A 24,128-nucleotide genomic window follows, 5' to 3' on the forward strand; every position below is an offset into this window, starting at 1 on the left:
AAAACTTTTAACAAAAGGTGATCATGTGGGGCAGTGCTTCTGTTTCACTGAGGATGAGTGCACAGTGCAAACCAGGTGTAAAATAAAGCCAATTTCAATGAGAACGATCAAAAATCCTAAATCCTGGACCTAACATTTTTACCCACTGAAAGCACAGAACCCAGAGATAAAATGCAAGCCTCTGCTGCTGGGAGGAATGGGAGATTTCTTGGAGAACAATGAAGAAGTTTCCTATCAAACCACAGCTGCTTCAGGGAACCCCACAGCTGCAGGGTCACCCTGCTGTGGGCACAGTGGCTGCTGCTGGCAGCCCATGCAGCATGAGCCCACATGATTTTTATCCCAGCTTGATCATCCACCCCACAAAATCAAAGATTTTCTAGGTAAGAAAAATCTCCTGGCAGCAGCTGCTGTTGGGCTGGTGCAAGGAGCAGTGCTGGGCTCAGCCTAAACCCTTTTGGCAGCAGACCAAGGGTAGAACGTGGGCTCTTGTGGCTGCATCATTTGCTAGCCACAACATTTCTAAAAGAATAATAATGATGTTCTTTATGTAGTTGAGATGTCATCCCAGGATGCTGTGAGAAATCTCAGCCTCTCTGAGCTCTGGTTTCTGTCCAGCAGATAAAGCTGTGAGACCTACACAAGCAGCCCTACAGACACTTGGACTGTGCTGCTCTCAGATTCTCCTTGCAGAGGGGCAAGATTTGTTTTCCTGAGGGAATTTAGGAATGTCAGCTCTGGCTTTTTAATCAGCATTTGCAGACAAAAGAAAACAAGAAGCATTGTCAACTTAAGCTGCTGGATTTTAAAGCAAACTCTAATCTCCTTCTATCTTTGGTTCATGGATCAGTTGAAATTAATGATTGGGCTCAAGATGCCAAGTGAAAATGCAAAGTCTGGAGCTGTTTCCATCCTAATCTTTACTTAGGGCTGGCTGCAAAATCATAACCTGCTCTCAGTCCAAGTCTTTGATTTGGACTTTTCCCTGCTCCACATCTGCACATCAAGCAGAAAGTTCACACTTGAGTGGTTGAAACAAGTGGCAGCTGCTGCTTTCCCTGGAGCTCAGCCTGGTTTTTGGGTGTTGTTATTTTGGGGTGAGCCCTCCACGGCTCTGTAACAGCATCACCTGCTGCAGGTGTAGAAGCAGCACAGAAAGGCAAAGCTGCAGAAGCACCAGGAATGCCCTGGTTTTATCAGATTATTCAGGAATATGCTTTAGCATCAGCATCCAGAGACACACTCAGGGACAGGCTCTCCACTGGGAACCAAAGGGATGGAATGCTGATGAACCCAAGGGGCACTGCAGAAACAAACTTTGTATCATTCCCAAAGGTCCTGACAGAATTTAACAGATGGCCTTTAATACTGAACACTAATACAAATTAAAATCCAGTCAGTGAAATTCACCCCTATTTTAATCTATTAAAAAGAAAAACCAAACAAAACCAAAAACATTTTAACTGGGTTGTTTTAGCCCCTTTCTTGGCACTGTCCCCTTCTGAATTTGGAACCTCCCAAATGGCTCCAGGGGCTGCCACCCGTGCAGCAGCCTCTGCCCTGGCTGTGACGTAGATCACAAACTGCTTTTTCACTTGGTGGCACAGGCTCAAAACCAGTCATTTTCTCTGAGAGGGTTTTTCATCCAGCTCATCCAGGCATGCCTGTGGTTTGGCACTGCTCACATCTGCAGCTCAAATGATAAATATTTAATTAAGGATTTGTGTCACTGATTGAATTCTGTCATATAAAAGTTTTACAGATCATTGAGAGCCATGAGATGGAAGTTATTTGTCGTTGCCACAGGGTGTGTTTTGGCTCCCAGCTGCTTCTCTCACTGGGTCCCACAGGCTGAGCACCCTCTAAAAAAGGGGAAAATACTGATTGGGACAATGCAGAGTGTAGTTTGTGTGGTGAAGGACAATAGCCTGCCTGCAGAAAGGCTGGCAGCCTGCATCTGCTTTGGTGATACACAGGGAAATCAGGACTTGAGGGAATATTAATTTCCATCTGGGGCTGAGTTTGCAATGAGCTTTAAATTATTCCAATGGGGTCAGCACACCTCGTGTCAGGTGGTGCCAGCAGTGTTTAACACATCCTGAAATCACTAATGGTACAGAATGTCAGTGTCTCCTGGAATTTCAATGTGCACTGTTCCAAAAGCAATCAGAGATAATTATGTAAACAAGCAGTGCCTGGTAGTAACATCAGCATCTCATTATGCCACTAAAATAAAACGAAGATCAAAAGAGGGCTCCCATATCCAATGCATGCCACATCTTTGAGCATTTTGAAGGAGATTTCCCCTAAGGAAAACATCATGTGTAGGCCTTACACCATATGTTCCAGCCTACATTTCTCCCAAGCTGTCTCAGCATTCCAAATCCAAGTTATCAGACTTATCCCATAGTCCAGATAAAGACAGTGCTGAGTGGAAGTGGGAAAGGGAGAGTTCCTTGCTTTTATGATCTGAGCTGCCTCCAGCTGGTAGGAGGCCAGCACTGGCCAAACTATAAATTACTAAAAGATCCTCCAGTCAAAAATGAATCATAGACTCATGGAATGTTCAGGGGTTGGAATGGATCTTCAAGATGATCTAGTCCCCACCCCTGCTGCCATGGACAGGACACCTCTTGCTAAACCAAGCTGCTCAAGGCTTTATCCAACCTGCTTTGGAACACTGCCAGGGTTGGGGCATCCATAAGCTCCCTGGGCAACCTGTGCCAGGGCCTCACCACCCCCCAGTAAAATATTGCATGCCAATATTTAGCCTAAATGTCCCTCCTTTCAGTTTGTCCCAGTACTCCTTGTCCTATCACTGTTATCCTTTGCCTTCCCTGTATCTGCTCCCACCAACATCTTGCAGCTGTGATGAAACCAGAGAGAGCTCAGATTGTGAGAGCAAGTGGAATTCTCCATCCATGAGATGAGCAGTTAATTCCCAGGTTATTCTGAGCATAATGGCAGGCCAAAGGCAAGACTGGGAAGGAAAATCTGGGTATAAAGCAGAAATGATGGTGCTGCCTCTCTCCAGCTTACATAACTGCAGGAAACACTGTCAGTCCTGTGCCCTGGAACTTGCACATCCAGGGAATTCAGAAGTGCTGTGGATAAGCATCCCTGGGCTCTGGGTGTCCTGGGAGCCCATTTGAGCTGAGATTCCTTCTCAGGCAGTGCTGGGCTCTCAGCTCCCCAGTGCAGGCTCTGCCCACTGAGCAGTCAGGTTCACAGAACACAAGAATTCTGGAAGCAGCCACATTTTGACCCCTTCTTCAATGCTTTATCCAAAAGGTTTCTGCTGTTCTCATTGTGCCCCCAAGTGCACAGCACATGATGGTGTTTGCAGGAAATATGCAGGAATGTTATAGCCAGTAAATCATACACAGATTCCTCCAGGGCTGGATACAGATTCCATTCAATCTCCCATGTTAAGACTTGATGAAATTGTTTCCAAATTCATCATCCAGCCTCCAGGATGCCAAAATGTCCAAGACAAGGGTTGTGCTGCACAGGAAGCATTGGCTAAGGGGGGAGGAAGAGAGGGAAGTTACAAATCCTTTAGCTTTATCCACTGTAGGTTCAGTAGCATTTTAAATCTCAGCTTAGACTTCTGAATTTTACCTGTGAGCTCTGGATTACTCAGATGCCAGAGCACTCTCCCAAACTTTTGTGGGAGTTAACACAAAGCTCCTTCACAGCATTCAACCTCTACAAAACAATTCCAGTTACCATGAGCTGTCCTGCCAGGGTTCAGCCAGCACTTGAGTGGCACTCAAGGAAAACAGCATTGAACACAGTCAGGAAAGAAAACAAGGCTGAAGGGCTGGGAGGGCACTGTCAAGGGAGTCTTCCCTGGAGGATAATGCAGGAGAGGAGCAATTCCACTCATGGGATTGAACCAAGGTTCTCGTGGTCCTTAGCAGGGGCCAGGTGCCCACAGCCCCCTCTGCACCTGCTCACAGGGGTTCTGAGGCAATGAAGGATGAGCAGGAATTACTCACTCTGGGTGTGTCCTCTCAGTGCAGGATACTGGCAGGGTAACAGTTTGGAAAGCACCAAGGAACCCATTGAATGAGCTGGAACTTTTCTACCACTGGCCAAGAGATACTTTAAACTCTTAAACCAATAAAGTTCATTTCTCCCTTGCCCTATTTTACCTTGGAGTGGTCCTGACTGTATCACAGAAGCAGAGGAGACCCTGTGATTGAAATCTCTGAAGGGACAGAGTGAGTCTGTGACAGGTTTCCAAACAAAAAATGCAGATTGTGAATGACTGAACTCCTCCTTCACTCGAGCTCCTGTTACTGCCAGCCTCTGGGTGACATCAGATGCTCTGAGATCCCCTGGGCTGGGACACAGACTGTGCCACCCTGAAGCCCTGTCATTTCTCCCCAGGTGCCTCTCCTTACCCTGGGGTGCAGATCGATGAGGATTTCTGCCGGCGCCTCAAGGAGGGGACCCGGATGAGATCTCCAGAGTACTCCACTCCTGAAGTGTAAGAGCTGCTGGGAGCTGCTGGAGCTGCACACCTCAGAAAAGAGATTGTGTGGCAGTGGGGAGGGGGAGGAGAGCACAGCTGGGTATTTTATGTTCAGTAAAGCTGTGATTGAGCATATTTTGGGTGTCTGACAGCACAGAGTAATGCTAAGGACAGCCCAAGTCAGGCTGACCTTTGCTAACAAGATGATCAGATGCCCCATGTCAGCTATACTCCATGGAGCTACTCATGTGTACATGCAGCTACTCATGTGTACATGCAGCTACTCATGTGTACTACACTACTCATGTAGTTCATGGAGCTCAGACTTCAGATTCTGTGACAGAAACCCAGTAGCCATAACCAGGCCTTGCTTCAGCAGTATCAGCAGGGCCCAGCAGCCAGACTCTAAGTTAGGTGAAAACCAAAATCCTGCAGGCTGAGCTGAGACAGGAATATGGAAGCAAAAAGCATCCCACATGGAAACTAAACCAGAATTTCAGCATGTGGAGATCTGAACCTCTCTCAATCCAAAGACCCACCAAACCAAGCAGCAGTGGAATGAAAGAGTTTGGAAGAAAAGCCCCCATCCTTTCCCTTTCCTAATCCCTGTTCTTCCTGCAGCTACCAGACCATGCTGGACTGCTGGCACGGGGTCCCCACGGAGAGGCCGACCTTCAGCGAGCTGGTGGAGCGCCTGGGGGATCTCCTGCAGGCCAACGTGCAGCAGGTGCAGCAGGGCAGGAGATGGGGTCTGGGCTGGACACCTGTGGGCATGGGCAGGGTTATTACACACCAAGATGAGATTTCACTTCCTAGCACAGCTCACTAGGAAAATCCCTGCTGGGATGAGTAAAGGCAATGTTAACTACTCAGATGGTAACTTTACTTCTGATTTTCTTCACCTCCTGAACTTTGTCTCTCATTTCCAAGCTTATGTTCCCCAGTGCTCTTGGGAGCTTTGCAATTATGCAGCTTAAAGCACAGAAAGTCAGGTATATAATGATTAATCTCATAATAGTTAAACCAGTTGTTTTCTTCTTCAGTAAAAACAACCAGATCAGTTATGCAATTGTCAATTTAATTGAAGAAGAAATCAAATACTCTCCTCCAGCTCCTTCCTGTTTGTAAACAAATTTAGTGGAGCTGAGTTGAAGAGGGCCCAGTCTGCAATATGAAGAGCTTGTGAGTTTGATTCTATAACCAAAGTAAATTGAGGAGACATAAAAATCAAGATAAGGGAATAGGGCACTTAACTGCTTCTCAAAATTAAAAACAAAAAGAAGCACAGGGAAATTTGGACAAATAGTTTCAGGAGCTAAAGGCAGAGTCATTGCTGAGGATTGCTGCAGGGGGGTAATGACAATGCAGAGCTCATTACCATGTGCAGCAGCAGTTCCTGGGAAGGACAAGAAATGAAATCCTTTCAGGCTCCCATGTTAAGGCCTGGCTCTTCCCAAGCTCCTGAAGTTGAACAAAACCAAGCAGGACACGGGCCATTGCTTCTGACCTGGACTAGAATATCCCAGCCCATGTTCAGCCACCCCACATCACAGGGCTCCCAGGGTGCCCCAGTTCCCTCACAAAGCCTCCTGCACAGCCATTCTTGGATGGAGTGTGCATTCTAACTTCCATAACTTCCACAGGGTGTGAGGAACATGGTAATCACCTTGAACAAACATCACAGTTAAGTGAAAACACTATTTAGTCCTTTCTCATCATAAAGCTCTATAGGATACAACAACCTCTCACATCTGAGATGCAGCACTAAATGAACTTTACCAGCTTTGTGCTCTTTTCTGTTTTTCATTTCATAGGATGGCAAAGACTACATTCCACTGAACATCACCTTGTGTCCAGATGGAGAATCCAACTCCAAAACCTGCCCTGTGGAAGAAAACTTGAACAATGGAGTGAATCGCTGGAGTGCAGTAGAAACTGGGTGAGAAAAACAGATACAGGGTGGGGGGAAAGAAACATTTCACTGTCTGGGGCCCTCCCTTAGCATGGCTGGTGGAAGAAGCAGAGAAGTTTGTCAGGGTGCTGGTTATTAGACACAAGAGGTGACAAAAGAGAAGTGCTCCAGGAAACTGGGCTGTGTGAGGAGGCAGCTGAGCTACAGCGGGTGCAGAATCTGCCTGGGCTTTGTGCTGAGCCCTTGACTTTCCTGCTTTCAGAAACAACAGCAAGAAGAGACCCCTGAGTGTGAAGACATTTGATGAGGTGCCAGTGGAGAAGGAGAAAGTGATGCATGAGGTAAGAGAGGTGACTGCATCCTTCCCCAGCAGGTTCACAGATCACTCATCAGCAGCACCAGAAACTCTCATTAGAGCTTCTGGAATCATTTGGTAGGAGAGAACCTTAAATCAGGCAGAAGATTTGGCTCTGGCACCTCACACCCAGGGCTGTGTGACAACAAAGAAGGACCTGCATTTCTCTTAACAAATAATTTAAGGAGAAGCCCACGTGTGATTGCCCTGGCTTTGATCAGGCTAAGGGGCTGTATATGACATATTTCAAGATGTTTTTCCACCATAAGAAAGTGGCAGCTCATTGAATTGAGGCTCTTGGAGGGAAATCTCTCCTGAACACATTCTGGCTGGCCAAGACAGCCAGTCATTTGGTGGGGGTGAAGGTGTTCACTTCTGGGTAGACAAGAACAGGATTCAAGATCCTAGTCTTGATTCACACAAAGGCTTTAACCCTGGATTTTCCTCACTGGGAGTGAATGGATTTATTGCCAGTTTAATGCCATGGCAGGGTGGGAGAGTGTTGAAGGGTTTAATTTTGCTCCAGGGGAAAGCAAAGCTTTGTTTTATTGCAGAATGAGGGTTCTGCTTGTTGGCTTCCTCTGAAGTTATGGGTGGGATTTTCTTATTTAAAAAAATCCCCAAGAACAACTCCTGAATTCCCTCTGTGGTCCAGGCAGCTCCATGTTCTGCCTCAATGGCACCTTCTGTGTCCCTAAGGAGGCACCTCTGCAATGCACAGATGCTCCAGGGGGATCAAGGTTCAGGGAGAAAGCCTGAATCCCTCAGGAATCCTCCTGACACAGGAGGAGCAGCAAAGGAAAGCTCCAGCTGAGAATCCCTCTTGGACAGAGCCATTCCTCAGAGCAGCTCCCTTGGGAAGCCTCAAGTCTTGTCCTGGAAATATTTCATGTCCTTGACCAACAGAGCCTGTTTGTCATTTGTTCTCTGCTGAGCACAAACTGAGGCCCATTATTGCCTTGTATTTTCCCAGATGGAATTTCTGCCCTTTATCAGTGCATCTCAGGGATTAGCAGGCTTAGAAATTTCCCTGGCTCCTACATCTTCCCTCTTGCAGGATAAAATCTGTCCCTGTGAATCACACAAAGACATTTGCTAGATCAATGGAGTCTCAAGAGATTATTGCTGCCAGCAGGAGCATTACCTGCCTAAGAGCTCCCTGTTCATTTCCTAATAAACCTTTACATGAGGGGGAAAAGTTTCCAAAAAGGGTGATAACACATCAAGAGATCAGAAAAAAATGTGATGTTTCAACAAGGATCTTTTAAATCCAAATCAGTGTGTGATCTGCTTTTGGACAAAGTAAGTGTACTTTGGTTATTGAAGTTTTCTTAATTATCAACCCTGAATAGTCATTAGGTCATTATTTCAAAGAGCTGCCTGAGCTCTCCAAGTGCTCCACCACACCTTCCTGCCATTGTGCAATTATCTGCAATCTCTGTGGAGATTCTTTTAGCAGAGAGGTGTAAGCAAAATGCAGAGCAGCCCCCAGATAAACTGTTCCTAGCCCATGTGTTTGAAGGGGAAACAGTCAAGATAAAATCCAGAGACAAGCTGAGTTTTACTGAGGGTTTGACAGACCTCATTAATTCAGGATTTCACTTTATACTTCATAAACTCCCTTAGAAACTGATCTTATTAACAACTGATAGATGACCAGAGCATGTATAAAAAGGCTTTTTTTTTTGTTATTTATGGTTTGATGAGATTATTTTTTATATCTTGATCAGTTTGACTGGCAAAATAAGACTAAGTAGAGTTTCTATTCTATGTTGAGAGCTTTTGCTGTCTTGGTCCTGACAAATGCACAGATGTGCAACTTTCCAGCATCACAAAATATTTCAAATGCAAAGAAACACCCAGAGCATTTAATGTTATTAAATAACTTAAAATGAGGACTGTGATGTCTGTGTACTTGCATAAACTTAGCACAAAGTTTAACTGCAGCCTCAAGACTCAGGCTCAAGTGCAGCAGAAGCACAACCCCAACTTGAATCAAGACAGTTTTGTAGGACATAAAAAAATCCATAAAGGCCAGGGCCATCCATCTTTCCAAAGCACTTGCATTTACAAAATGCTGCTGAACTTCCACTTCCTTCAAATCCCAGTGTTTCTAATTGTGTATTTCCAGTGGGTATTTAAGGAGCTTTTCCTTGGAGGAGCCCAGCCAGAATTATTGGATATATTCTTTATGAATCTCAGTCTATTCATATCTCAGCTATCCTACGTACATGGTGCCCATATGTCATGCTTAATATCAGTTTCAAATTTGAAAATGTCAAATTATTTTTTGATATGTTCATTTTAAGGGTGCTCTTTGGAAATGCAGATCAAAAACTTTAATGTCATAAAAACAAGGGAAACATTCCCAGGCTCCAGAGCAGCATTATCAGGAACACTTGGATAAGAACTGATAAGGCCTTGATAAAAGGATATCCTGAAGGACTGGTGGCTCCTGCAGCAGTCCCAGGTTCCAGATCTCTCTGATGTTCCCTTCCTTTTGCTCCTCAGGAGTCTGACAGTGGGATGGTGCTGACCTCAGAGGAGATAAAAAGCCCCAAGAGGTTGGAAATCCGTTCCTGGCCCTATGGGATCATGGCTCTGGCGTGAGTACTCTGGGGGATTTCTTTTTCAGACAGTTCTTCCTTTCAGAGAAATGCTTTTGAAATGTGCAGTTTTGTTTCTGCTGCCAAAAGGAAACCTCTGGATATCCAGGCAAGCTAAAAGGAGATGAACTCTGAATTTCAGCCCCATAACCCAAACCTTGGTAATGTGCTTTAAGATCAAGGGGCAGCAGATTCTGCAAATGGGAGATGATAGGAGGAAAAAATGAGAATATAGAGGTCAAATGTAGCTGTTTGTTCACTGCCTCCCCAGTGTTCTCTCTTAGTGATGGAGCAGAGTTTGAAGAACTTGATTCATTAATGCCAAAGCTGACATTTGTGATTGTACCAGTGTGTATATTTAGGTCAGACAGAAGGAGTGGCATCTTTGCAGCTCATGGGATGTGAGTAAACTTAAAATGCTTGTGCACAGCAAAGAGCAGTCCAAGCACTGCAGAGCAGTGCCTTTACCAGAGCCCTGATTGCTTCATCATCACTCTGAGACAGAGCTGCAGAGAATTCCCTAAACCCCACCACCTCTGCAATCCCTGGGCTGTGTTGTTCACACCTGCTTTACAAACAGAGGCTGGGACAGGGTTTGCTGTTAGTTTATTCACTCATAGTACAATACAGAAGATTAAAAGCTGATTTTTAGCTTTTTGCTCACAGTTCTTTGTATTTCAGTAACAACCACACAGGCAGAGGTGACCCAGTAGTGAAAAACTTCTCCACCTTCCTAACAACAATTACCCATTTTACTGATTCAAATGTCAACATGTGGAATTTCAAAGAATAGCTGCTCAAAATAATTAAAAATATATATTATTATGTAGCAATGAATTCCTTGTCTATTCAGTTAATTAAGCTAATTAGTACTTGCCTAGAGTTTTCTCTGAAATCTACTGATTTGTATGAGTTTTCTGGGTACTGAGGAGCTCCATGACCTTTCCCAGCAGAGCAGATAACCTGTTCTTGCTCATTCTACACCAAGTCAGCCCTTTTCTGCACTAAGAGAAGTGAGGGATGAGAAGAAGCCTGGTGCACTTCTGGATATTCTGGGAGAGTTCCCAGGAGAGAGCATGGTCAGAGTATGGCATTTCTGGAGAGGCTGACTCTCACTCAGAGAGAAAAGCAGATGGAAAGGGCTTCCCTTGTCTTTTGATGCTTTAGAAGCATCAATTCCCTGATGTTTGAGGGCAGGAAAGGAAGAAAAGGGAGAAGGAGAGGAGGAAAAGGGAGAAAGAGAGGAGGAAGAGGGAGAAGAAGAGAAGAAAAAGGGAGAAGAGGAGGAAAAGGGAGAAGAAGGGAAAGAAAAGGGAGAAGATTCCTAAGGGAAGGTGGACAGCACTAACAGGAGCTGGAATGACTGCTGTGGGTTGTGCTGGATGGCAGTGTGGCCTCAGGAATGTGGCTGCCCAGCAGTATTTTCCCTGTATGTCCCAGGGCTGGACCTGGTGGGATCAGCAGAGATCCTGATCCATTTCCATGTTTTTATCCCCTGCACACACCCAGAGCATTCCTGCCAGCACAGTCCATTGCTATGGAGACCAAATGGCAGCAGCTCCAAAAGGAGGAGCTCAAATGTCAGGAGCTGCATTACTGTGATGCTTCACCTGGGCTGATTCACCCCTTTGCTGCATGATGTCACACTGCCACAAATCCAGCAGCCTCTCTGGTGGGATTTATCCCTCTGAGGGTTTCTGTCACCCACCCCTGAGCTTTTCCTTATTGTATTTCTCCTGTTTGGATAGAGTTGGCAGAGGAAGGTTCCCCCTCTGCCCCTTCTAGGCTTTCTCCTGAAAATCTGAAAAGTCAGCACCCAGCCAGATGTGGAAACACAAGAACTCCATAACAGCCTGTTCTTTAGAGATTTCCAGGAAAACCTCCTGAAGTGCCAGCAGGGCCACTGGGAGGGGAGGCTCTGTGGGGGCAGTGAATCCCTGCCTGGCCCCAGCACCTGGGCTCTCCCCACTTCCACCAACACTTCCATGGGGATTCCATCCAGCACGAGGTTCCTGAGCCCTTCAGTGCCAGCAGAGCCTGCAGGAAGCTGGGCTGTTCTCCTGCTGCCACAGCACCCACAGAGCTGTGCCTCTCCCTGGCACATCCTTCCCTGAGAGCCTCAGCTCCAGCTCAGAAAGCTTTCTTGTCAGCTGCCTTTTTTCTTTTTTGGAATCTTGCAGACCCTCCTTGGCACAAAGAGCAGCTCCAACAGTGCAGAGCAGCCCAAAGCCCTCTGGTTTGAGGACAGGACACCCCTGGGTGCTCCTGCACTGACAAGTGGCCAAACAAGGCTCAAAGCCTGTGGAATAACATAGAGAGGTCAGAAGGGAGTGTGGGTTTAACAGGGGAGATAAAGTCACCCTTGTTAATGGTGTATCTCTCTCTATCAAAAACATTTACCCTGGATCCTTTTCAAAGTCTTTCTTTTCTAAAACAAAACTGTTCAAAGGCTTTGCATGTTTTCTAAACCAGGGTGGCTGCATTTATTATTTTTGCCAAAATCTCACTGTTTATTTATCCTGCATTCATTCCTCTGTTGAGTTTAAAATTTGCCAACAGCACACACCATGGAGTGTCAGTGTCAAGAGTTTAGTGAGGATGAATCTGATACCCTGGGCCTGGGCTCACTGTTAGGCTGGACTAACCAATTCTGAGCTTTTCCTGCTGCTAAAATAGAGCAGGAAAGTTCTGAGTGCTTTGTGCTGCTGAAGTAGAAAGTTGCTGCAGTGAGAGATGGAAAGATTGGCTGGGATAACAACACTGGAATCAGCATTCAGGGAAGCACAGGGAGCACAGGGGATTTAATGATGGGCTGACTCTGGTGTCAGCTTCCATCTCATAATATTATCAGGCTACTGCCAAGCACTGCTTTAAAACCCTCCAGAGACTCTATCATCAAGTTATTGTTTAAGGTGACAAAAGGTTTGGTATCTGCTCAGTTGTCCTCCCCCAGCTCTTCCCCTTCTCCCCCAAACCCAATCATCCTCTGCTGCTCAGAAATCCCTGCTCTGCTTCTGGCCCAGGCCCATGAGATCAGCTGAGGCTCAGCTGATCCTCTCTGGCCTCTGGATGCTGCACTCACATCCCAGCACTGGACTCTGCCTTTGCCAAACAAGCTGGGCCTAAAGCAACACTGAAATGATGGATTTTGCTCAGCAACAGGAGACATTCATGTCCAAACACACAGAACACAACAAAAATACAGCCAGGATTGGCCTGGAATCCTTTCTCACCTTCTCACAGAAACCAGGAATGGAAACATGTTTGCTCCAGGGCAGGATGGAGCTCAGAAATAATAAATACATTTATTCTTGTGCCAGGCAGCATCTCACACTGTTACCTGACCTGAGGTCTCCAAACTAGAACTTGGAATGAGTAGCTACTCAGGAGTTATGTAAAGCACTTTTTTCCAAGGACTGTGCACTGTGCTTACAGCAGCAAGGACTGGAAGGGGAATTGTGAGAGGCTGTGGATTTGACTGCAGTGGTTTCCATCCCACTGGATGGGACAGCTGAGCAGCCTGGCCACACATGTGAGGGGACACGAGGGTGGCTTTGGCCTGGGAAAACTTTATTACCTGCACTTTGTGTTTGAAAATGCTTCCAAACCATGAATTCCTGAGCCCAACTCCTCAAGTTCTCCTGCCAGCAGAATGCTGATGCACTGGTGTGCCAGAGGGGAACCCAGGATGAAATTCCTCCTGCACAGCACTCAGTTGAAAATGTATTAAAGCAAACTGTGAATCAGTCATAGCTAACAGAAGGGAAAAAATAACCCTTTTATTTCTTTAATTGCTGAAAAATTAAAATTTAAAAAAAAAAACAACACTCTTACTCTGAGCCTTATTAAACACCTTTGAAAGCTCCTACAAAGCCCTGAGGCTCCTACATGTTATTAGGAGAGGTAGTCATGAGACAAACTGCTCTACTTGGCAGCAGTCAGCCCAATTTCTCATCTTTCCCTAAAAACAGCCTCTGAACACAGCCAGGTTTCCTTCATGGACAGAAAAGTCCACTAGTTTTTCCTACTGAGTGCAAAATACTTGGGTTTTTTATTGCAGAGCAGTAGGAGCTGCTGCACTTGGGGCAGGAATCCCTCCCTGCTCAGGGTGATTTTCCTGCAGCCATCCTTCTTTCTCCACAGTCTCCTTCAAGTCCTTGACCCCAAAATGTAAATTAACAGAAACTGCCTCCCTCTCACATGAAATAAACAGCTCCACTAATGTTTCCTAGCTCTTTGATGGTTTCAGTAATTTTCTATCTCCAAAATCTCTGGGTTTGTGCAGTAGGAAGAAAAAGCCTCAGCAGGTCACTCAGGCCTTCCAGCTGCTGCAGGATGATCCTCTGTGGTATCTTCTAAACAGCTTTGGTGCCCTCAGAAAACTAAAAAGTTTGTGGTAGATTATTTCATATTCAGGCTGTACCCCCAAACAGGACAGCCAGGTGGTTCTGAGGGTTGTCCCTGCAGTTTGTGACAAGTTTGGGTCAGTGTGCAGCTGAAGCCCAGCTGAATGCTGTGGTGTTCCCACTGATCCTCGGTGCTGGGCCGTGCTGGGGACACTGCCAGGGGAGCCTGAGCAGATCCATCCCAGCTGAGTCACCCACTCACCACTGCAGGGCCAGGCAGAGCAGGGCACTGAGGAAACACCCAGGACTGGCCAGCTTCTCCTGAAACCAGTCCATGACATCCCATCAGGGAGCTCTGGAGCTGCACAGCTGTGTGAGTGCCCAATGCAGCCCCTCCAGTTTGCTGGAGCTCAGGGAGAAGGTCCCTGCCAAGGGCCAGGCCAGGAAGGACTTTTGGGGAGCCTGGAGCCCCAAGCACTGAGCACAGGCTGGGCTCTGAGGGCTGGGGCACATCCTGAGCTGCCAAGGACAGATGGAAGGGGATGAGCAGCCTCATCCCCAGCAGCAGCATCTGTCCATGCACAGCAGGCTCTGGCTGTGACAGCAGCATGAAAGGCAAAAATGCAAAGCCCCACAGAGAGCTTTAATTAGGAAATGCATTGAGATGAAAGGAATAGTATTGGAAGTTAATTGCATTTTGGTCTGCCATTAGATAGCAAGTGACACAACTTCCCTCTGACCCAGCACATCAGCTCTGTGTCTCTGGAGCAGAGAGGACACTCAGGAGTCCTCCAAAGCCCAGCCTGATCTCAGCAGCAGCAGAGTTATTTATTCCCAGATATCCCTCCTGACCCACAGGGGCAGGAACCCAACAGCAAAACCTGCTGGGAGTCTACAGGGGGCTGAAATTTTCCCTTTTAACCCTAATAACTCAGACAGATGAAGGTTGGAGGCCAAATTAAAGTGATACTTGTGGGAAATGAATTTGTAGAGAATTTTTAAAGTTTGACAGAAAGTTTATGTAGCATGTATTTGTATGTAAACTTTGAGATAAGAAATGTTGACTTTAAAATGTTATGGAATAAGATAGACATTGTTGAGAGAAAAATAGAATTAGAAGTAAGTTTTAAAGGATGGTTTTGTAACTAAGACTAGATACTTTAGAGAAATAGAACTCTGAAAGATGTATTGTAGTAAGACTTATGAGGGGTAATTTTAAATTATTAGCTTTAAGGCCCTTACAGTATAGTGATACTCTCAAGCTTCCAAATTAAACTGATGCTCTCAAGCTTCTCCCTGTCTCCAGGGAGACCTTAATAGCTGGCAAATTGGAAGCCATAACATCCATGGAATTGTCTGACACAAGCCAATGGAACTGAGCAACAAAAGGAGAATTCCATAAATAAACAAAGTTGTGGCTGCATGGCTCATGTCAGGGAAGTTTATCTGCAGCCAAACTCTGTGTGTGGAGAATGGACAGCTGCCAAATCTGTAGGATACATAAGGAGTTTCCATTCCTGTTTCTCTCTGGACAATGAGGTAAAAGTTGTGAAAGCACAGGGTGCTACATTTTTTGTTGAAGTTCTCAGGATTACTGTTTATTTTAGAATTTCTGCTCTGCCACTCCACAGGTTTGGTTTCAATGCCTTGTGCAGGTCTGAAAGCACAGAAACAGCAGCTTTGCTCTAAAAACTGCAGCAGTCCTGGCAGCCAGGCTCATTCTGGGCATGCAAGACGTGGTGGGTTGGCTCTTACAGCTCAGGCTCACTTCCCAAAGCTGGAGGTGCAAACCTGCTGTGAGAGCCAGCCCAGCACACTAAAATCAGAGCCTAAATGAACCAGCCCCTGTCCCAGTGCACTGATCAGAGCTCAGCTGTGTGCTGTGACTGAACCTGGCTGCACAAGAGCTTCCTGAGTGATGGACAGAACATGAGCACACATTCTGCAGGTGATTCACAGATGGAGCCTGCAGGCTGCTCCTGTGCCTGTGCACAGAGCAGGAACCACTGCTCTGCTCCAGCCAGTGCTCTGAACACCTGGCATCTTTCCAGAACCAGCAAACATTTTAATTTATTTTTTTTAATATAGTGACAGTGGTTCTGTCAGCCAGTGGCAATATCTGCAGCTTGTGGGAAACCTGAGACTTTTCACAGGTTCCAGACTCAGAGGCAAGAGAACACAACTTGTAAAGTCCCAGCAGCAGAACCCAGCAGGGCAGATTTACCCTTTGCAGCTGAAGGAGCTCTGTGTGGCCATTCAGCCTGCTGCTCTCTCTGCTGTACCATCCAAAAAACATCACACACACACAGTTCCTGTCCTGGACCTGCTATTTTCCTATTCATGGCTTTGCTGCCCTCCCTCCAGTTGCTGGGGCAGCCTCCTGGCTTTGGTTTGTTCCCTGGAGCAGGAACTGGCTCTGCTTTCTTCCTAAAGCCCCCCAGTGAGAAAATGAGCAGCTGCTGGGGACTGGAAGCACTGCAGAAGTGCCAATAAAATGAGTGTAATGAATTCTACAATTATTTGATGAACTGTTGACTATTCAGATTTGGTTTAGGGTCATTAAAATGCAACTTGATACTACTTTAAACACATGTGAAGCACACACACAAAGTGCTTGGGCACTGCCTGATTTTTAATTCTCCCAGGCACATTCAAGTCATTCTGAGCTGAGGCTTGAGCAGTGCTGAGCCTGTGGCTGAGGTTCCTTCCCAAGAGCTGCAGTTAAAGGCTCCTGAGCAAAGTGCAGCAGCTCAAAGGCCACTCTCACACTGGAATCCTCTAGAGCTCCCCTCAGTTATCCAGGCCTCTTCCAAGGAGCTGCTCAGTGTCCTGGTTTGCACCATAGAAGTGCAAACCAAGGTTGACAGAACATCCTTTTTAAGGCAGCCTGTGACAGAAAGAACCTTTTGAGTTCTCCACAGCCCTTGCTGTTCCTCGAGGTCACCTTGTGACACGAGTTTCAGGGTTCTCCTGCTTTGAACCCTGAGGCTGCTCCATGTGATGGAAGTTGCTCTGCCCCACCCTCCATCACCTGGAAAGGGGAAGACAGGAAACAAAAGCAGCTGGAATGCTGCAAAGCGCTGTCCTTCAGCAGCCCCTGGCTCAGGAATGTTAAAGGCTGGGGAATATAAAAGGGATTTTGCCCTGCACTTGAGCGTGTTCAACACACACTCTTGCTTTCAGTATCGGTTTAAATTAGGGTCTGCCAGAGATTATTCAGTATTTCATCCCTTATTATGCTTCAAGAAAAGTCATAGCCTTCAGTTCTGCTTTCAGAAAAGTCAAAATTTTACTGACCTGTGTCAGAGCAATGAGGGAGGATATTACTGTGTGTACAGGACAGGTGCCTTTACAAGTAAGAGATCTGTAGTGCACTGAAATGTGCTGAGCTGAAAGGACAGGGCAGCAGAGCTGGAATTATTCCTACATCTAATTTTAAAACACAGAGTTATTTAAAATACTTCAGTTCCTCATCCAGTCAGCAAAATTGTCTTACAGAGTGCCACAGCGATAAATTGATATTTTTATATATTTACTTCTTCAAGAGATCATTTTGACCATTGGTTACAGAGACAGGCTGGATACACCCCCGTGTTTGTTCCCAACAGGAGGAGAGCTGTCAGCAGGAGCAAGGAATCCATCCTGGCTGACCACGACACTGTCAAGTACCAGCCAGCAGTGCAGGTGGAAGAGGACACCATGGAGTTCCCCCTGGAAGACTCTGTCCTGCTGCCTATGGATCCCAGCCTGGAGTGCCACAGCCCTCCTCCAGACTACAACTCTGTCATGCACTACTCAGCCCCCCCAGTGTAAGCAGCGCCCTGGGGGTGCAGCTCAGCCCTGCCAGGCTCTGCTGCGCCCCCAGGGAGCCTGGGTGAAACAGGAGGGAACTCTGCTGGGATCATGCTTCACATGTTTCTTCTGGCACATCTCAGATGGGATTAGAAACAATTTAAGAGCATCTTCTCTCTTCTCTTTAAAGGCCTATTGCGAGATCTGCAGTGAATTAATGGCATTGTCAGTCAGAGCCATGGTAGGAGCTGTAACCCTGAACCCTCCCCCTGGCTGGAGCTGTTCATTGGCACTGCCAGATCCACAGGTTCCTGCAGCCCCACTTCACTCCATCAGGGTCATGCCAGGCTGGCTGGGAACACAAGATTCAAGCTGCTGGCCCTGACACATCCTGCAGGGATTGGTTAGGCCAGTGCTGGAAGGGATCTGTTGAAAACAGCAGCAGCACATGAATGTTTTGGGCTTGGAGAAAAGCTGAAACACCCTTCCTTTCCTAATTTGGGATTTTACCTCCTGTAAATATTTCTGAAATATTTTGCAATCCAAGCTATTTTGGTTGCAATTTGGATTTAGTAATTTCCACTGCCCAGAGGATACACTCCTAAAGATGGCATGGCCCAGGGCAAGCTGGTAGTGCTCGTGTGCCTGCCCTTTGGGCCAGCAGGGCACACAGTGTGCTTAAATCTGAGGCCCTGGGCTTTCCCTTGTTCCAACAGCAGTTTGTTCTGCAGACATGCAATAGGGAACCTTGCTGGAGATGCTCTGTAATGGCTGCAAGGCAAAATCACTGCCTTAAGTAAGAACCTTCTTGACTCAAAGAGAACTTCCCAGCTCACACACACCTATGTGTGAATGTGCAGAAAACTCTCAGTACCAGCACAAGAGTTACACAAAAACTCACACACACCCTTGAGGCACCAGCAGGGCAGCAGCATTTTTATGTTTCCTTTCTGCACACAGGCTATTTACTAAAACAACACACAAAACAAAAAAAAAAAAAGGCATTTCCTCTGGTTTCTGTGGGGGTGCCCAAGGGTTTGACCCTGGGGATACTCTCCCTGTTAAGCTGCAAGCCCATGTGACACACAATTCTCTCTGTCTTGCCAAGGTAAATACTGGTATCAAATGCAAAGCCCTTCCTGGGTTCAGGGTAATTCAAAGCTGTTGTTGCAGCAGGACTGAAAGGATCACAAATTCTGCCATGTGAGACACTGACAGTGGGTTTGCCCCTGCCCCAGAGCTGTGGGTGGCAGGGACTGTTACAAGTGTGCCCAGGTGCCCTGTGTGCCCTGTGCATCATCACAGCAGCCTCACAAATCAGCAAATAATCCTCAGCCTTTCATGTGCTCTGTAACAATCAGGGTTGGCTTTAAAATTTAGGAAGGGAAAGGTCTCCAGGTTGCAAGGAGAAAAAACCAGGATGAGCAAGATGTTCACTGACAGTGAGGGCTGTAACCTCCTGAGTTACAAACTGATCTGTAAATGGCTCCCTGTGCAGTTTCCTTCAAAATCTGCACAGCCCTTTCCTTTTCTCCCTTGATTTGACTTCTTCAGTGGAAAAAGAATTTTTTTTCATGATTCAGACTAGAGGGGGGTGAAATCCAAGCCTTGCAAAATGATGCTGTTACCTTGGCAAAGACAGCTGCACGCCCTCGCAGCAGCGAAGGAAGTTTTCTGGATGAGTGCTTGCAGTGGGCTATGCTGATGGAATCACAAACAAGCCTCAGGTATTATCAAAGGGGAAAACAAATCTCCAAACCCACCCCATGTTAACTGTGAACTCTCAAGCATCTGAAGGATGGGCTCTGGGGAACTGCACTGCTCCTTCTCCTTGACTTCAGAGTCCCTTATAAATCACCTGCAGTCCCTCCAGAGCCCCCTGCTCATAGTGCACCTGCTAGATAGGTGTGGGCTGTAGTTGCTTTATGGTCATTTTGCACTGCTTTGTATTTTAGTACCTATGTATTGAGTAGAGCTGGTCAGAGAAGAGAAGACACTACTGGGAAAGAATTCTGATGAGCCCCAGGAAGCTCACTGGATTGGTTTTTCATCAAACACTATTAGCTATCTATAGCTCTGATCAATCAACTGATTGATCAATCAATGAGTTCTTGTGGAAATAAATGACTGATGAGGCAAAGGAAGAGAAGGTGCAGCCTGTGTGTGGCTCTGCTGTTGATGGCCTCAGCTGGAGATGTTTGTTACTGCACCTTGAGCTGGAGGGTGAGAAAACAGCGCTGAGAAACCTTCACTGAGGAACTCTGAAATGTAGGAACAAAACCTGCAGGTGTGCTCTGTGTTTTGAGGAACATGGGAAGCTCTGCTGGGGGAGCTGAGCACGTGGCCTCCCCTTTCCCTTCCCTGAAGGATGAGCTGCAGGGTTTCTCCAAGGCAGAGGCACAGGAGCACACCTGGGAGCCCAGCAGACTGTGGGGAGCCAGGGCCCTTCTGGCTCTCAGTGACAGCCACAGCCTTTCTGTGCCACCTCAGGTGGTGGCACAGGGCACAGCTCCAGTGCTCCAGCTGGGTAAGCCCTGGTGGCACTGACAGCCCCAGCCCTGAGGGCTCCTCTGAAGTGGCAGAACTGAGAACATCCTGAGCACATCCAGCGATGGAAGGGACTGACTGGTGTTTGGGCAGCTGTTTCCAATGTTATTTCATGGAAGATTTTTTCCTCCTTATAGTAAATGTAACAAGCAAAAGTATTGCCTGAAAAGTATTATTGAACATATTCTATTTTATTTACTAATATTTTGTTTGTCCTTCTCTCGCCTCCCTTAATTTAATTATCGTTCTCTTCTTCCAATGATGTATATAGTGTACCCTGTAGCAACAAATATAGTATTTCATTAATATGGTAAAATTTGTAACATTTTACTCCAAAGAGAAAGAACTACCCAGATGTAACAGAGTTAAGTGTTGTACTAAACATTTCACTAATGCTTGCAGGCCAGGCTCCAGTTTACAGTGCCCCACTAGTGCCATGGCCCAGCAGCTCTCTCGGCTGGGAGTGTCTCTGCCTCTCACTTCTTCTCCATGTCATTTAGTCTCAGTTAGGAAACAGGAATCTGGAGGAATTTGGCAGGTTGATCTCATTCCTGGAAGTGTCACCACGTGCAGCATGTGTTAAAGGTGAGGGATTCCCACTGCCTGGGTTTAAATTGGAGGCTGGTGGATTGGCTAGAGGATCAGAAGGGGTAAATTGTTTAAATGATGTGATGTTTATTATTTTTTCAGACTTCTCAGGGATTCTTACTCGACTCCTGTCTGCCAGCTGCTTTCTCTAACCTGAGCTCAGTGGGATCTGTATTAACATGTCCCTTTGTTTCCTTTGATGGTGCTCACTCCTCCTGCTTTTGTGCTCCTGGAGGCCCAGAGAATCAGGGCAAAGGAGCTGGGAGCTCTCCATGGAATTGTGTTGTCTCTTCTCCATCAATCACCTCCCACTTAGGTGTCCAAGTGCCTTCACCTGCATGTTCTTGTTCAGGCTGGTGTTGCAACAATCTCCTGTCTCCTGTTTTCCCTACTTTTCATGTTTCTTGTTATTTGCTCTCCCAGTCCCTTTGGATTGCTTTGCTCTGCCTTTTCCCTAAGATCAGGTGGAGGATCATTTCACTGCTGTTTATCCTGTGCTTGCAGAGGCTGAACTAGAGAATCTAAAGCAAGATTTTCACATTAAATCCTCTATATATAGCCAAGGAAAACAAGTTTGTATTAGTTTGTCTGGAAGTCTCTTTGTGTCCTTCCCTGAATAGGAGAAGCTTTTTAATCTACTGATTTTTCAATATTGGTGTCTGGAGCAAAAATGAAGGCTGGTGACTGTGTGAATGTGATCTTTCCCAGAGTCCTTTCCTCAAACAATGAGGTTTCTGTAAGGTTCTCCCAAGTTATCCCCACAAGAAGGGGATCCCCAGCAAGACGTGTCCCAAGTGTCTGCTTGGGATGTCAAGGAAATCAGATTCAAAGTCTGAGTAATGGTGTCAAACAAACCCCCTGAGTGCTGCAGTGAACACACTTGGGGCTCCTGCTGACCTCCCACTGGCACAAACCCTCCCTCCCTCACCTGCTTGGGGAGTGCCAGGACAGCCCAGAGCATCCAGGTGTTTCTGGCGCTGGATTTGCTCTCCTGCTCACTGCAGGAATCTCAGCTGCCATGCAAGCCTGCACTGGCCAGGCTGGTTCCTGATGTTTCCCCTCACTTACCCTTCATGTCCTGCCTCACTCTGCAGATTCCATCTGGCCTATCCCAGCTCTGGGGGTGTGTTCTGGGCTCCAGGACCCCTAAATCCCACAGCACCAAGGGGACACACCAGGAACTGTTTGCAAGCAAATAGCTACAGAGCAAGATAAGCATTATCAGGTTTCCCTGAACACAGGAATTGCTCAGGATCGGTATCACACTCACAGATCAGTCTAGAGGTTTTTCCTTATCATACAGTGAATTAAAAGCACAAAAAGCAGCAATAATTCTTTTTTTCCCCTCCCTGAAAATGTAATGGCCAAACACTGGGGTCCATTTTCCTGGATTTTTACTACACCACAAAAGAACAGAAAGAATTTTGCCCAAGTCACAGCACCAGCACCACCTTACACAAGTGAAATTCAGGGAGGAGTTTGGGATTTGGCCTTTTCAGGAGTCAGGCAGTACTGGAGACTGTGGAGGTGTTGAGCCCAAGCACTGGGTGGTTTGTTTGACATTGTTACTTCCATTCTTGTGAACACAGAATGGAAAACCTGCTGGCCTGGGTCACTTGGGACCACAAGAGTGACAGGGAGACCAGTGTGGGATGCACTGAGCACTGTCCTGTTCTCCTGGTAGCACTAAATTCATTTTTCCTTAGACCTTGAGTTGTCAAAGCAGCCACTGCAAACTGGGAAAAACCAGAAACTTGGGACCTACAGAAATAAACTAAGGAAAACTGGGAAAAGCCAGGAACTTGGGACTTACAGAAATAAACCAAGTGCCATGTTCAAACCACCAAGGAATGTTTGTCTGCCATGTTCCTGTCTGCCTGAAGAATGTATGCACTGAAAACAACGCTTTCTTATGTAGTCAAAAATTGTACTGTATCTATTAACCAAAAAAATAAAAAGATTCTATATTTATACAGCCCAGGGCTCCTCTGTGTCATCTCTTGGTTTGAAAAGAGTTGTCCTTGAAGCAGAATAAAAATAAATAATGCAACAGTTTTGAGAGACTTTTGCAAGGCATAGATCTCATCCAAATTTCTACAGGGGGTTCCAAAGTTAGGACAGAAGCTGCCACACTGCTCAGAGGGAACTGCCCACTGCATTTGCTTTAAAGATTCACAGACCTCTGAAAAAAATGGGCAATTTGCTGGAGAAATGCAGCAAACCAGCCTCTGCCAAGAACAGCCCGTGGAACACAGACATTGTGTCTGGTTGCTTCTGAGATATCTCAATAAATGGGGCTGAGAGAGAAGAGAGAATCACAATTCTGCCTGCTAAGGACGGCCCTTGGTCACCAAAGCGTGTCAGTGCAGAAGTCTGTGAAGATAATCTGCAGAACAGGAGGGACTCTGGGGCTTGTTCAGCCTCAAAATTCCAGAGGTTGTGTTGGGTTTGGCTCTCCATGATATTCTAAAAGAACACCATTAAATAAATACTTCCCAATATGTTACTGATTTCTCTTTTGAATAAACCCTGCACTGTTCAAATACAGATTATTCCACGCTTTCCATTTGTTGTGAAGGTTTAACATTCAGAATGCCAAGGGAAAAAATCTCCCAGCTCCATCCAAGTGCAGCAGACCTGCTGCCACTTTCCTCACCAGCTGGCTGGTTTTTCTGGAATACCAATCCCATTCCTCTTTCCACTTTGGTGGCACAGCGGGTAACTACCAGCAGAAAAAAAATGAGATTTTAAATTTTTTTACATAGTGACAAATACCAGTTTCTACTCATGGCTTAAAATAAACACTGGTATTAGGAAACAACAAAAAAAGAGAAGTGTGTTAGAGTTTCAGAGCCATTCTTCCATTAGCAGCCTTAAAAGTTATCGGGCTGTGTATTTTGCCAGTCACATTAAAAACTATGAAGCACTCAAGTCACTTCAAACATTTTAGTTTCTCTTCATTCCCTGTTCCAAACACTCCTAGAAATAAGTGTCTAAATTATACATGTCATTTGAAATGCAGCAATCTCCTTTCATCCCCATAATGAGCAGGAACATTCTTCTCTGGGAACTGAAGGATGTTTCAGCTCCTTACGTAAGGCGTGAGTCACCTCCCGCGGAAACCCACGGATTAAAGAGGGGAAGCAAAATATACAAAATTAACTCTGATTTGCTTTTAGCACCAAATGTGAATTATTAATCACACCCAGCTCGAGTTACACTTGTGGAAGGGACCTTGTTACAGCCAGGCTTGGAAAGGAATCTGGGGAAAAAGGACATTGGGAATGCAGAAATGGAAGCTTTGCTCTTGGGTCTTGGCCAGGGGATGTAACTTCTCCATCCCCTATTTTTGCTGGATGGGATGGAAAAGATTTTTGTTTTTACAGCAGTAGCAAATAGAGAGGCCAGGTCAGAAAATCTCAGCCTAAAGTATCGAAGCTTGGTGGCTTTGGGTGATAAGAATCCCAGGAGAAAATAGGGACTAGCAAGAGAAAGATTTAGG

General features: G+C 46.2%; 1 protein-coding gene across 1 annotated transcript in view; it reads left to right on the top strand.

Moving 5' to 3' along the window:
- LOC311158021 (vascular endothelial growth factor receptor kdr-like) overlaps positions 1-22,604 on the top strand; it is a 126,447-nt gene extending 103,843 nt beyond the window's left edge. The window contains exons 25-30 of the mRNA XM_084213122.1: positions 4,396-4,495; positions 5,102-5,207; positions 6,295-6,419; positions 6,655-6,733; positions 9,259-9,353; positions 17,308-22,604. Of these exons, the coding sequence (XP_084069248.1) occupies positions 4,396-4,495; positions 5,102-5,207; positions 6,295-6,419; positions 6,655-6,733; positions 9,259-9,353; positions 17,308-17,512 (710 nt within the window). The 3' untranslated portion in view covers positions 17,513-22,604. The remainder of the gene's footprint in view (positions 1-4,395; positions 4,496-5,101; positions 5,208-6,294; positions 6,420-6,654; positions 6,734-9,258; positions 9,354-17,307) is intronic.
- Positions 22,605-24,128: the final 1,524 nt, after the last annotated feature.

This window comes from Fringilla coelebs, assembly GCF_963513975.1.
Source record: "Fringilla coelebs genome assembly, chromosome: 11".
NCBI classification, from domain to species: domain Eukaryota; kingdom Metazoa; phylum Chordata; class Aves; order Passeriformes; family Fringillidae; genus Fringilla; species Fringilla coelebs.